Raw genomic sequence first — 14,292 nt, 5'->3', positions numbered from 1 at the left:
AATTGCAATCTCTATGGTGCTGGCATACTGACAGAAGCATATAATCCTAATACAGGATTTAACAGTAACAGACTGGATCACACATAGTGAAGTGGGTAGTTTCAGAAAGTCCTTGCAAAGGCTACTAGACTATACAGGGTAACATGAATGGCATGTCAGCTAGTTAGTTTAATACCCAAATTATAGGGGTAACAACAAAACTGTTCATGGCTTTACCATGTGGCTCAATATTTTCCTCAACATGCACACGAACATTTTCTAATATGGTTTGATACAATGCTCAGTTAATAAGCCTATAACGCAATGTAGACCATCGTGGGTTTCAAAGTCTTAATTTTTTTGCCATAATCTTTAAGAGCCACGTCTGTCTTGAATGTTAAAGCAGAAGATGTGATATGATACAAAATGCTGCAAGTGTAAGATATGGCAGACAGTTGGAGTCTCTTATGTCTGCCAAACTGGTTAACTGTTTTACCCAAACACCCACTACATATCGTAATTATTAATTTAAATGTTTAGGCTTTTGTGACATGACCCGTTTAAATAAAACAACTAACGTCGCTCCTTAGACAACCAGTGCAATTCTGGTTTACCTACCGGACTACATCAACGGACAAATGGTAATCAAACATTGGTCATATGTCATATTAAGATGACAAACATACCTCACGGCCCACGTTGCTGTTTTGTTTCCAGGAACTTAAATTGGTCGGTTATGTGTATTCCGGCACCCGGGAACCATTATTTTCTCGCACATCCGTTACGTCTCTAACAAGCTTTTCCAGCGACTAAATGAGTGAGTGATCAGAGAAAGACAGTGTACATGCAATTGCAGCACTTAACACGAAAAAGTTTATTAATCATATTACAGTTACAAAATAGGCAATTTTCATACTTTGAAATTTTTTATTTGTGTTTTTCTGATTTGCTTGAGGTATACAACAATAATCGCATAAATCTTTTACAATTATCTCAATGGCACATGAGAGGATGTGGACACAAAGGTTTGTCATTTTTTCAATGGTTAATCAAATGAAAGAACAAGTAAAGTGAATGGGATGAATTTGAGAGTCGTTTATGTAAACAATCACACTCTCAGAGACAGGAAGAGTCAGAGAGAGTGCTAACTGGCAACCCTTCCATCTCCACCTTCTCTTGAACCATTGTGGTGGCTCGCCCCATACAGTAGGTAGTTGATATAAATGTTGACATTAATGTTCCGTAAAAGACTGAGAGTCTTCCAAGTCTACTCCAACCAGAATTCAAACTATTCTCAACAACACTTTTCAGAAGGAAATGAGAGAAAGAGAAATCTAGGCCATTGGCATCATCACAGACAGCAGTATAAATCAAAGACATCATCTAAAACGATAGAAGCACAGGGTCATTCATCATCAGGTTCTAGACAAAAAGGCAAGGTAAGACACAATTGATGATTTCAAATACAATTCCGTGTGCAAAGGAGGTGTACTGAGTTGGGAGTGTGAGGTACAGGCAAGCAGGTCTGGATCCGGGTAGATTCACTGGGGCAGGGCTTTCAGGATCGCATTCACCTCCTCCGCAACAGCCGTCAGGGCAAATTCAAACTGATCCTGTGAAAAGAAACAACTGTTTACTACTGTATGCATGCGAGACATACAAGATGTAAGCAAAAAGGAAAGCAATGTTTGAGGCCTTTCTGGTGCAAAGATTTGATCATAAAAAATGACGGTACCTTGGTGCGCACCATTCCCGGTCTTTGGTCCCGAACATGCTCCAGTGTAGCCGCAATGTCAATCTCCTTCACTCCTGGAATAAGATGTAATTATGAGACATAGTCTTTAGAGTCCACAACCTTCCTATGAGTGGGAGAAAAAGTACTGCATGACTACTGCATAGTCCTCACCCTTAGCCATGCGGTTCAGAACCATATCAAGCAGGATATAAGTCCCGGTCCGACCAGTACCATCACTGTGTGAGAGTTTAGACTTAGGGTTAGAATGTGGTAACAGTGGGCAAGCGAATACGTCACACTGACGGGTCATACAGCCAGCCGTGATGAACGTCATGAAACATGGTGCATGTGTACCACACCCTGGAGGGAAGTGGTACTGCATGTGATGGTTTACCTGCAGTGCACAATGATGGGGCAGGATCGTCCTCGGTAGCATTTATTCACCTTTCTGTGAACATACAGACGCAGAAAGAGAGAGAGATCGAAGACGATATCAATTCTCACAAGGACATACAATATCATCGATTCATATGTTCCTGCTGAGAATGGAGAGAGGTTTAAATCTGTAAGACACAACGTTTGTCATAGAAAGTCGTTTTGCCATGCATGGGGAAGAATATCAAGCCGGGCAATAAATGGCCTACTCTTAACTGTCATAAGGGAAAAGCCAGTTTCCTCTAAATGTAAACATGCAACCCATTTTCAAGGCCGTCGCCTATCTCAGGTGAGGACATAGGTATGAGAAGAACCAACGCTAGTCATACACAGTCTTACTTCCCACTTACAAATCTGTCAGGAGTTCAACACTCACCCTAGAATTAAAAAGGACTATTGGACAGACTATGAAAACGTAGGTTCATGACCTTTAGACGAATGACAGAGAAAATGGCAGGAGTGAGAGAAAGAGAAGTCGAGCGAGAGAGAAAGAACCAGAACACGGGGGATAAATAATGAGCAAGGATTCGGCGATGGACCTCTTGCTGCAGCCACATCTGTCCATGATCATTTTTGTGACTATGCAACTGGACCCAGACTACTAGCTGCAAATCACAAAGATGACACCGACAGATATGTAAAAAAACCATGGGCCCTGCTGACCTCCATCGCACAAGGGAGAGCAAATAAGAGGAGGGACAGAGAGAGTCTGAGAAAGAATGAGAGAGGGAGGGGGGGGGGGGGGGGTAAGGAGAACATATAAGGAGTAACAGAGAGTGTGTAAAGGATATAGGAAGGCTTGGAAGGGACTCATGGTGTGGATGAATGAGATGTAGTGAACAGAGAGAGAGAGGAATCGTGAGGGCGGAAACATAAAGCACGTATTCATTGGGCTGGAGCACTTTCTATTATCCATCTGTCATCATATGATCATATGTGATAAATGTACAAAACATGTATACATACAATACATTCATGGAACAATTGAAGAGCGAGATGCATCATGTACAATAGAGAGTGTTCCAAATCTCCAGCACTGAAACGGCACGATCGCTGTTGATGCAGTACCTGCGGAAGTCCAGTAGAGGGCGTGTGGAGTTGGGGATGCCCTGAGCAGGCCAGCTGAGGAAGTGGAACTGGGTGAGCGTGCGCGTTTCCTGGGTCTGCACGTTCTTCAGGTAGAAGCTACGCACCAGGAAGTCGTTACACCAGATGTGCTCTGAAACCAGATTTACCTGAAGGGCCCACGTCAAGAACAAAGGATGAGGGGGCATGCACACAACCACTAACACACACACACGCGTGCACGTGAACACACGGTTGAAGAAAGAGCGCTGACCTCATAGATGTGGTACAGGGACGAACCCTCATCGGGCCAGTAACGATCACACTGCTTCTCTCCATCCTCGACAAGTGCAGTCATCATAACTATCACAGTGCAGCCATTTTCCCACACCATCTACACAACAAGGATTGTACGGTAGAAGCAAAACGAATTATTTTTTATTCCAGGCATTGCAGATTGTAGAATTTGAACAAGAACCAACGGACTAAAAGCCATGGTCACAATCCTCATGTCCAAAACATCCAGTCGACCTGACCTGCCAGAAGTCTGAGATGGTGTGTGACAGAGGTCCCTGGGTAGCGATGTAAGCCGGCATCCGGGGGTCGTGCTCAATCTAAGGTATCAGAGGGCAAAGGTCAGGGGTCAACACCCACAACCCTACAATGGAGGGACACCATGGACACTAATCTCCATGGTGACAACTCCATTCACCCACACGCAGTCATTTGTGGGAGTGGGGAGGGGGTTGTGCCATTAGATGTCACTAGATAAGTAGGGGGTTGCTGTGTGGCATGGTACGATGAATAACCTGGTGACTCAGGGGGGGGGGGGGGGGTCTGGGTGGCTTACTATAGTACTGGCATTGATGTAGTCAGTCCTGGAAGGGTTAGTCTCAACCTTCAGCTTCACTCTGGAGTGGTCATCTGCAGAACAGAACATCATCTTACTCAGGCGGAAGGGAACGTGTGATGATTGAGTTGACATCGAATCCGAGCAAGGATCGAGCAAGGTGGGGGAATACCAGGGGCGAGACAAGAGGGAACTCACAGGGAACGGAATCTGGGCAGCGGTTCTTCTTCAGGTTGCCCTCGCTCTGGGCCACGGACACCGTGCTGGGCTCGGCCTGGTAAGAGCACAGCGCATCCCACTCCTTCATCAGACGGTCCTTGTTCTTCAGATGATCCTCCATGTAGGCCTGAGGGACACCACAGGCTCTCCATGAAACCCTCAACCCCCGCTGAGACATTCACAGTTCACCAACGTCAATAAAGTCATTGGATGCTCATTACTCGAAGATGCACATCTCTTAGTATATCATGACCGTCTACTGTAGTCGAACTGTTAATATATTCGGAGCTGTGGGAATACCTATCCTAAAGCCTATATGCTTGCACTCTCTGCCAAGAAACATACAGGATGTACTGTAGGTCCACACTGTGGGGACAAGGCTAGAAGGCCTATGGAAGGGTCACTCACCAGGATCATGTGACCGGTGGAGATGTCCATGTTGGACTGGGCTGGCTCCTCACACCAGGATGGGGTGGAACTGTGCGAGCTGGGGCTGGGCTGGGGCGCGTCGCTGAACTGGGACGACACGCTGCTCACCCGGGAGGTGTCCGTACCTCCTCCCCCCGGCGCACCTCCTCCTCCTCCAGAGCCGGCCCCTCCAGCCCCTCCAGACCCTCCTCCTCCTCCCCCACCACCTCCAGCTCCCTCCAAACGGCTGAAGGCTCCCTTGGATGCCATATGCTGGCGACACAGGTCCTGACGGAATGGGTTCAAATCAGTCATAGGTGCTGACGGAAGTGTTCGTAAGGGGGATTCCCATGGGGCAGGAGAGCCATCATTGTTGCTGAAACTATGGCATAGTGAACAGTCTGGGCCGGCACAACAAAGTGACACAGGTTGATAGATTGCCTGTTGTGTGTGTTTTTTTAGTGGGGGGGGCGTGGCCAACCTGGTATTCCTGGTGCGTGACACTGCCTCCCTCCGGCCCCAAGCCCAGCTTCTCCGAGGCCAAGCGGTGGGCGTGGTGACGCAGGCAGGTAATGGTCACGGCAGCGACAAGAACGCCGCCCACACAGGCCACGCTGACCAGCGTGAGGAACACTCCTCTGGAGCGCTCTGGGACCCGGGTGGCCTGGGGCAGGCCCTGTCCATCATTTCTCTAGAAGAAGCAATAGAGAGGGAACGAGAAGGAAGGGGAGAAAAGGAACGTTTGAGCACAGGGAACGCAGAGCGTGCGTTCATCCTCACCGCGCGTCATAGCAAGCGGCGAGAATCGAGAGGAGGTCGATCCAAAGGAAGAAAGCGCCTTGCCGCTGCCGTGGTAACAGTAACCCCTCCGCACCCCTAACCCTAATCTCTGTACTCAACGCGGGTAAGAGGAGAGAAGTGGAGGAACAAAGATCTTGTGTGACAAAAAAAAAGAAGAAAAAAAACCTTCTTTAGCCTGAGCGCACAATTATTCCTGCCGTCTTTCATCTCTCCTCCTCCTTCGTGGTAGAACAGTTGCCTGTCTTGCCCTGCTGACCTCTTTCCCCTCCTCAGAGGCCCCAGGAATGTGCTGGGGGTTTGGGGTGAAGGAGGGGGAGCTAGTCGGAAGACATTGGGGCTGGGGACAGTGGGGCTGGTGAGGAGGTGTCTCACCTGAGACTAACTGGGCCCCAAAAGGGAAATCATGTGAGTTCAAATACAGGGTTGGGGAAGAAAACATTTGAAATAAAATGAATGACACTGAAAACATATTCGACACAGGGGGTGGCATGGGTATGGGTTTGGTGGGATGGTGATTAGGGGTGTAGCCTCGTGTTTGGTACTTGTGCAGTATGGGGAGCATAAAAAAACTGGTATGAATTACAGGAAACTGCTTGAAGTTTATGGTTCAATACATATAAGCAGTGTAAGAGATCTTCTTGTCACTACTTGGACATAAATGTTGATGACTGAATGTGGGTGGTAAAACATAAACTGCACTTTGAGTTTCTGCAACAGTGAGTTTTAGAAATAATTGAAGTCTCTAAAACATTAACCAGACAAGTGTGGCTATAAATTCCTTCGACAGGCTAATTCTAGCATAACCGAAGCCTATTTAAAATGCTTGATTATATTGTTTCGTGGTGAATAACCATTCACAAACACGTCAACTGCGGATCATGCGACTCCCCGGGCAACTGACGGAGCATCCCGGGTTGCGTGAGCGACACCGCAAAGAAAAAAGAGCTACTTTGTTTTCTCAATGCATTTCTGTACATCACAATTTTTAATTTGAGAAAGAATCCACTATCCGTCAGTCTATGTATGAAACGCAAATACAGACTAGATTTGATTTAAACATTTAAACGAGCAGAATTAATAAACTAACGTGTTGGAATTAAAGTAGCAATTAAATTAGATCGGCAACACTTACATTAGACTGTCCGGTATATTATTAGACGACAAGCGATTAGCACTGACTTCGTTAGGTTCCTTTCAGAATCGGATGGAGACTGAGAGAATAAAATGTTTGATTGAATTTTGGCGGCACCATTACTGCAAGGAAATTTGAGGTACAATGAAATTGGGCACGCTGCGCGCATGACATAGAGACAGGAGGAGGGATATGGAGTCCTCTTGGGGCTTGCACATGTGGTGGGTACATTCCCCACGAGTTTGTCATGGTGAAGTAGCCATGGAGACAACGGAGGCATGAATAGACAATAGTGATTGATGGATTTGAGAAAAAAGATTGAGGAGCCACATGCACTCACATTTGAAGAGGCACACACACAGAGGCACAAACAAACGGGGTCTGACAGCAGCACAAGCTTACCTCACCAACACCTGTCTGAACAATCTTCAAGTTTGTCTCGGACTCCAGGAAGTTCTTCTCTGCAACTAAATAACAGCACACGAGAGGATTGGTTTCAATCGATTCCCAGTGGCGCACCAGTCTGACTCTATACTCGTTTATACAGCTCACCAGCATTATCAGCCACATCCTCAGCACTCAGGTTCTGATTGTTGGGTCGGATTCGAAAGGTCAATGCGGGGCCCACCACACTGCAAGGGAAGAACACACCGGAGCTTAGAATGGACGGCTGGATCTGTAGCCTGGTCAGGAAGAGGGAATGAGGGGACTAGTGATGCCGAGCGGGAGTAGGCGTGCTTGTGGAAACGAGAGGGAATGAATCCCACCTCTACAAAGCCCATAAAGACCCTCTCTGTCTGCTACCGTGGGTAGGGAGATGGTGGCTGGACACCTCCCCATTGGACCTGCATCTAGGGGAGGGGGAGGGGGGGTCAGGATGGCAGGCAGGGAGTAGAAGGTGAGGTCAGGTTTGGGTGGTCGGATCAGGAGGAGGATTCGGGGATCATTTGTAGAGTGGGAGAGGGCAGTGCCTTGGCTTTTGATTTTGGGCCGTGGAGAACGCACACCACACGTCTCCATGGTTACTGAGGTAGAGTGTGGCCCCCCCGTGGGTCAACCTCTCCATGGGCTCTCCTCTGCCCTGTGCCGCCTGCCAGAGGGCCTACCTGATGTTGATGAAAGAGCCAGTGGAGAGGTGTATCCTCCCAGCCAGGATCTCCAGCAGACGCACCCCGTCGTACAGACTGAGTGGGCTGCAGAGAGATACACACACATTCATCGACAAACATCCACACCCGCATGCACACTGGTACGCACACGCCAAACAGACACGCGCGCGCGCGCCAAACGGGCTCCCAGTCATCCGTGCGCACCAAGGATTTGAAGGCGTCGTGGGAATGGCCGTTTGAGAAAAAGGAGGTCACCTCTGGTTTGTGACGATGTATCCGTGTTGGTCGCGCCCTTGGGAGGCCCCTGGTTCGTCCTTCCCCTGTTTTCCTCCTCTCACCGGGACTGCGGCTGTCTTCTCTTTCACACTGGCGCCCTCGACGCCATGGGGGGCAGAGGGGCCCGGGGTAGGCCCCTTGTGTGCTGGGGAGGCTGGAGGCCCAGGGCCCAGGACCAGGGGGGCGGCGGGGCCTCCGACAGGGCCGTTCTCCACGTTGTGTGTCATAGCCCCCTCAGTGATCTTATGAAACAATAACACAAGCAATAGTGCTTATAGCAGATTGTCTCCCAAAGATCCTCTAAGGATGTCCGACAGCAGAATGACACACATATCTGTCAATGTTCAATAAATACTTAAGGTAATGGTTGGTATATAGTAACTAAAATGCTGTTGACTGTACATTGCTCTTCAAAGAATCTACAGAAGGATGATATTCACAGATCCATGTAGTGTTACAGATGAGTCACATAAATCCTCAAAACGTTTTTGTTACACAATGGGGATGGTAGGAATGTTGAATGACATGTTTCCTATAAGCCCAGTAAGATAAAGATCACATGCTGACATCTACTGGTCATAAGTCAAAATAACATAAAGTCTCATAGGGTGTCATAGGGTTAACATTTTTTATTAAATGAAGTTTCATGAAAACAAAAGATTGTCAAAAAATTACCTTCTTTCTTGTGACATCACTGTTCCGGTATTTATCTAAATAACAAACAATACAAATGATGAGATGCATCACCTAAAGTGATTATTGAGACAAACCCCCCCTAAAGATGATATGGCATATCAATACTAGCAACCTATGTTGGGGCTTTCCATCTGAAGCTGTTTGAGAGCTGCAGGCAGGTTGTCTAGCTGTTCTGGAGTCAAGTCCTTCATGTTGATACCGTAGTGGTTTAGAAGCAGAGCCAGCTTCTGCAGGGAGTCCTCTGTGCAGACAAGGACAGTGAACAACTGGCATGTTAGGACACCAGACTTGACGTGAATCATCACACACACAGTCACACGCCCCCAGTCACACTGAAATACACAGAAGCACATTAAACCACAGACTCACACACAGACACAGACTCACCGCTGAATCCAGACAAAGAGTCATAGTCCTTCTGAGGTTTCTTCGGCTCCTGCTTCTGCCGCTGCTGCTGCTGCTTGCTGACCTCTACGTCCTGGGAAATGTAGTCCTCGGTGTAGTCCAGAGGGAAGTCCAGTTCTTGGTAGAAGGGTGAGGCAGAGAGAGGTGCTGCCCCCCTGTGGCGGGAGGCTGGTTGGGTGGGGGAGGACAGGTACAGGGAGACCAGGTCCTGCAGCATCTGGCGGTCTCTGTCCCGGGGGCGTGTCCCTTTCCCCCCGGAGCGGGAGGAGGTCCGGTGGAAGTTGTCCCCCTCCAGGGAGTTGAGGGAGCGCTCCTCTTCATCCTGGTAACCATAGTTTTGCTGGAAGAAACACACACACACACACACAGATAACCTCAATTACAAAACGAAAACACATATTGTAAAGTATGTGTTTGGATTGTTGTACTGGATAATTGCTTTTAAGTTTATGTATAAATACGGGCTGCTTTTCAATGTGAAGTATACATGTATGTCTGTTTGTGCTTTAAATGTGTGTTTCCAGTGCGTGTGTTAATGTGTGTGGAGAGTTTAGTTCCACCTGGCGGTAGGAGTAAGGGTCCATTAGGGGAGTTTGCATGTGCAGAGAGGATTGGGGTGGATCGACGATCATGTAATCCAGGTATTTCTGCATCAGGTCTGGGTTGGGCTGGCCTCCCTCAGCCCTGGTCCTGGAGCTGGGGTTCTGCAGTCTAGAAAGAGCGTTACCAGGGTCCTCGGAGGACCTGAAGGACAGACATGAATAAGTACACAGTACACACCTTTTACCAGTCAGAGTTGTGGGGAATTAAAGGACACTGTTTTAGATGTCTTACTGAGCCATGGGTTTGTCCGGTTGTCCAGGTGAGGGGCGGAGCTGTGGAACACGACTCATCTCCCTACTAATTACATACTGGGTGATGTCGTCCTGCCAAGTGAGACCTGCATAACCATAGGCCAACGCGAATGTCAATCACAGTAGTCAGAGGTGGAGTACAACTTTAATATGCAAGTCCTATCCCCATAAACTCCCCCAAAGAACCAGATAATGTCCCATAATTTAGTTTCCACAGCGGCTTATCTTTATCACCATCACTATGGAAACTGTTGACTTTAACAGCCCCATTGCAAACCCTGTGGGAGTCATGTAAGTGGCTATATGTGTTTGCACAGGTGTGTGTGACATGCATCACCTTGCATCATGAGTTCCTTGAGCACCTCCTGCAATCTATGCAGCACGGACACTGAGACCTGGTACTTAACACGCTGCTGCTGTGGATCCTGGCACTGCCCAAACAGACCATCTGCAGAGCACAGAGTGGACATACACACACACACCAATTCACACAAACCCAATAATGAGCGTCTGTAGGTTGTGTGTGAGAGAGAGTGAGTAGGTCTGGGTGAGTCATCGTCACCTCGCTATCTCGCCATCTCTCCCTCTCTCTCAGACGTACACATGAGGGAGACACTGGCGTCAGCCCGGTGATGTCACTGTTGCCATGGAGAGGGCGAGGGGAGAGATGGGATTGGTCGGCCGCGGTCAAAGCACTGGGGATGTGTTTACACTGTGTTCTCACACAGTCAAGAGAGGAGATAGCGGGCACCTCATTCACACAGGCAACCAAACACACATTGAATTACTTATAGACTCCACATGCACATGCAAACCAGCAGCACCCTTTAAAAACAGCTTGAAACAAACACAGGCAGCCAGTGTGGACATAGAGGTGCTAATAACAAGAGGGGGCTGAGGAAGTCAGGACCGCACTTTGTCAACATAACAAGACATGCAGGGAATCATCTAGAACTGTACGTAGCACAAACTATAAAAATGAGCTCTGTCTAGCGACAGACAGAGAAAAAAACAGATAAAGTCAGAGAGAGATAAAGAGATATAGATGAAGCACAGCAGGGTACTGTTCGGCAGGCAGATAGGGCTGTACATTAGACCAGTTCCCTTCTAGAGATAATACTGACCATCGACGCAGGGTTGGTCAGTGGGGCAGAGCTTCTTCTCAAAGAGACAACCTAGGAACACAGGGAGGGGAGGGGAGGGGAGGGGAGGGGAGGGGAGGGGAGGGGAGGGGAGGGGAGGGGAGGGGAGGGGAGGGGAGGGGAGGGGAGGGGAGAGAGCCCATCACCATCACAGTCTTTGAACGTGGCAGGTAATTATACCAGGTGGCAAGATGGCGACATTTCTCGTTACAATTTCTGCGAACGGGTGACCTTTTACTGGACTTCAATCTGTGAATCTGGCTGCGTGTGTGTTTATTAAGAGTGGACATCGATGCATGGGTAACACGCCAGAGTCTGTTACCCAGCAACTAGACCGAATGGCCTTGTGGACTATAATTGTAAGGCAATATTCAGAAACATAATACCTTTGTATGAATGTGGAGACCTATGATCCAAAAACTAGGATGTGCATGACTAGTCTCCTTTCTTGCATCCCATTTTTCTCAAGCTCGTGTTCACACGCACCACCACTCTCTTCCTGTCTCCATTCCCCTCGCCCTGTCTTTCTCCTATTCCCTCACCCACTGACTGGACTTTCTCCTCAGAGTCCGTCACAGACCACCAAAGCACACCGATTAGCCACAGGCCCTGTCAATCACACATCACATCCGCTAACATACAGCAGCTTGCTTTTTCTAATAAAATCCATTACCGAGTATTCAATACTGAGTGAGTTCCAGGTAGGGGGTCTGGACACAGTAATTAGAAGCATCACAGCAGCATTCTTCTTTGTCTCCAGCTGGGATTTATTGTTGTCTGTGTTCCCCTAACAATTAATAAATCAATGTTGTAACAGTCAACGACTCCAGGACCGTGTCATAGCAACAGTGGCTGCCAGCTGCTTGCTGCAAAGGTGACTCCCACACTACTGCAGGACTACACTAGACGGACCACAGTCTGACGTCCAGGGTCATATTTATAGAAATGAATATTGGCAAACTTCATCCCCAAAATTACATTCTTCGTATTGGCATGATACAGAACCCACACGCAGATATACCATACTTTCCAGAGCGAAGCCTAATCATGCGAGTGGGTGTTTCCGGTGCTATGACTCTTTACCCTCCCAACCTTTCTCCCTCCATGCCTCCAGCCACCCTTGCTGTGGCTTTGGAACTGAGGGGCCGGATGTAGGAGGGGGGAGCGCTCGACATACAAACAAGGGCTATTTTTTGCCCACGTCGTTGCTACTGAAATCATACCCTTTCCAAATGAGATGGCAATGAAATAATGGGTGTTTATGGGGCGAGATGAGGGTGTTGTGCTAAGCAGACCTCGTTGTGGAGCCTGTGAGCCTGTGAGAAACGGTATTGACGGAGACAGGGGACACACAGATATGACAATTAAATATGATTGGTAGATTACTATTATGTTATTGAAATGTTATTTAATTTCATGTTGCGTAAAATAGTGCAATACATTCACCAAGAATCTCAAAGACCCGTCAACAGTTTACTACATAATTGATTTGTCTATTGAAATATGATGTGTGTGTGCATCAAGCTTGAAAGCCTTCAGCCTTCACAACCAGGGGGAAGCAGAATGAACCAGCTCAAATGTTGACGTAGGGTAGCTTGTCATGGATGAGTCAGCCAGCCAAATAGCCACAGAATACCAATGCACTGGTGAGTCAAAAGCTACATTAGCCTACCAACACATGTTAGGATCCCATGTCATCCAATAATAAACAGCTAATATTCAATATCTGCAAACAAAATGATGACCCCATGCCCACTGAATAACACCCACACACCCACACACAACACAGTTATACATATCCCAGCTTGAGGGTGATTCCTTCAGACTTAACTAAATGTGACAAATGTCTCACTGCTACCTCTAAATGTCACTAAGCCATGACTCTTGTGTACACTATTGAACTCAGACAGCAAATGGCTGACAAGTGTAGGCCTTGTTCAACAGCAACGCTTCCCTATAATTCACTCCTCTTTTTTCAGGCACCGTTCATTTACAAGAATTGGACGGGGAACTGTAAAAGAGCTGTCCATGGTGCTGAAGCAAACGAGCTGCGGGTCAGAAGTGCAGAGTGCATGGCCAACACAGTACACAGTAAAATACTGTTAAGTAACCATAAACAATTAACGGAAACAAGTAGCGTAGTTAATCACAGATACTGCCTATCCAATACAACCAACCAAAGGAAATAGCTTTAAATTGCTGTTTTACTAGTTCCCGTTCTCGCCTTCATGTTTTTCCTGCATGTAAAAGGTTATAGATTGGAAAATGTTAGATGTGGAAAAAAAAACTAATACAACATAGCATTGCTTCGTTAGAAATGTTAGGTTTATTTCTCAAGAGTGGGACAGCAGTCCGCAGGCAATCCAGCCCTGTTTTCAGTGTTATTGCGGATAGGAAGCCTATGAATCATACTCCAAAACCGACAATTCAGTCCACCCAAACAATTGACAATGACGTAACTGTACACGTCTTATACCTATGTAATTTTAATTCCATGCCAAACATGCCAGACATTTTTTTTTCTTAACAATTAACTTGGGCGGGCAATTATAAATGCCCCCTTGCATAGGATACATCTCATGTAATTTCACTCTCAATATTTGATGTTAAATCCTAGAGTTAAAGCAGAAGAAAGGCATTCGATAGGTCGATAGCGTATTCGATTTGATTTAGTGATTAATGAAGCAATTACTGGCTTTACCGACAGTTGTGAGCTCTGCACGGAGTCATTTCAAATGCATCCGTCACTTAATATTTTGGACTCTTACCGTATCGGCTTGACATCCCCATTTGATAACATACAGTCATCAGACACAGCACGCGCCATAGTCGCGGATATCTCATGTTATCCCCGAGTGAAGGCAGCCAAAGCTGTTAAACAGTCCCGTTTTAAACCCTCATGATCTCTGGCAACTATCGGAGGGACAGGGTCCGTGGATGGGAATCTACACTGGAGGTGCGCCGATAGTCAGTGAACGCAAGTGTGTAAGAGAGGATTGGTAATGTAGAAAACCCGGAAAGCAGAGCGCAGCGGATCCGGAGCACAGACAGGTTGTTTGTGTTGAACACACTAGCACTGCAATTACGTCATATCCATGCACAGAAAAAATATATAGAAATTATGTAAATGATATCATTTCTAAAACATACACACACTAAATACACAGCCTGCTTGGTATATAGATG

General features: G+C 47.2%; 1 protein-coding gene across 2 annotated transcripts; it reads right to left on the bottom strand.

Annotated features, from left to right (window-relative positions):
- Positions 1-853: 853 nt before the first annotated feature.
- Positions 854-14,279, bottom strand: ptprnb (protein tyrosine phosphatase receptor type Nb). 2 transcript variants are annotated; one of them, XM_047031283.1, is made up of 23 exons: positions 13,875-14,279; positions 11,089-11,139; positions 10,302-10,412; positions 9,945-10,050; positions 9,671-9,854; positions 9,093-9,450; positions 8,818-8,946; positions 8,685-8,719; positions 7,989-8,251; positions 7,731-7,817; positions 7,177-7,256; positions 7,027-7,091; positions 5,173-5,382; positions 4,692-4,979; positions 4,263-4,410; positions 4,065-4,138; positions 3,751-3,828; positions 3,489-3,608; positions 3,218-3,384; positions 2,109-2,162; positions 1,886-1,950; positions 1,715-1,788; positions 854-1,592 (listed from the first exon to the last, which is right to left on the bottom strand). In XM_047031283.1, exons 1-23 carry the CDS (start codon positions 13,948-13,950, stop codon positions 1,521-1,523), a joined length of 2,895 nt encoding a protein of 964 aa, XP_046887239.1. In that variant the 5' UTR covers positions 13,951-14,279; the 3' UTR covers positions 854-1,520. The 2 variants fall into 2 exon arrangements, with proteins under 2 accessions (XP_046887239.1, XP_046887240.1); XM_047031284.1 differs by lacking the exon at positions 7,731-7,817 and having other exon boundaries at positions 855-1,592.
- Positions 14,280-14,292: the final 13 nt, after the last annotated feature.

Source organism: Hypomesus transpacificus, chromosome 12, assembly GCF_021917145.1.
Source record: "Hypomesus transpacificus isolate Combined female chromosome 12, fHypTra1, whole genome shotgun sequence".
In the NCBI taxonomy this organism is placed as follows: Eukaryota; Metazoa; Chordata; class Actinopteri; order Osmeriformes; family Osmeridae; genus Hypomesus; species Hypomesus transpacificus.
This window is presented reverse-complemented; position numbering and strand designations above follow the sequence as displayed.

Bases quoted from the DNA above. Each gene is read 5' to 3' on its own strand.
- ptprnb (XM_047031283.1), bottom strand. From the start codon at position 13,950: ATGAGATATCCGCGACTATGGCGCGTGCTGTGTCTGATGACTGTATGT. The intron at 9,855-9,944 runs GTAAGACATCTA...TCTGTCCTTCAG, and splicing joins CCGGACAAACCCATGGCTCA to GTCCTCCGAGGACCCTGGTA. The intron at 8,720-8,817 runs GTTGCTAGTATT...TTTGTTATTTAG, and splicing joins GATGGAAAGCCCCAACATAG to ATAAATACCGGAACAGTGAT.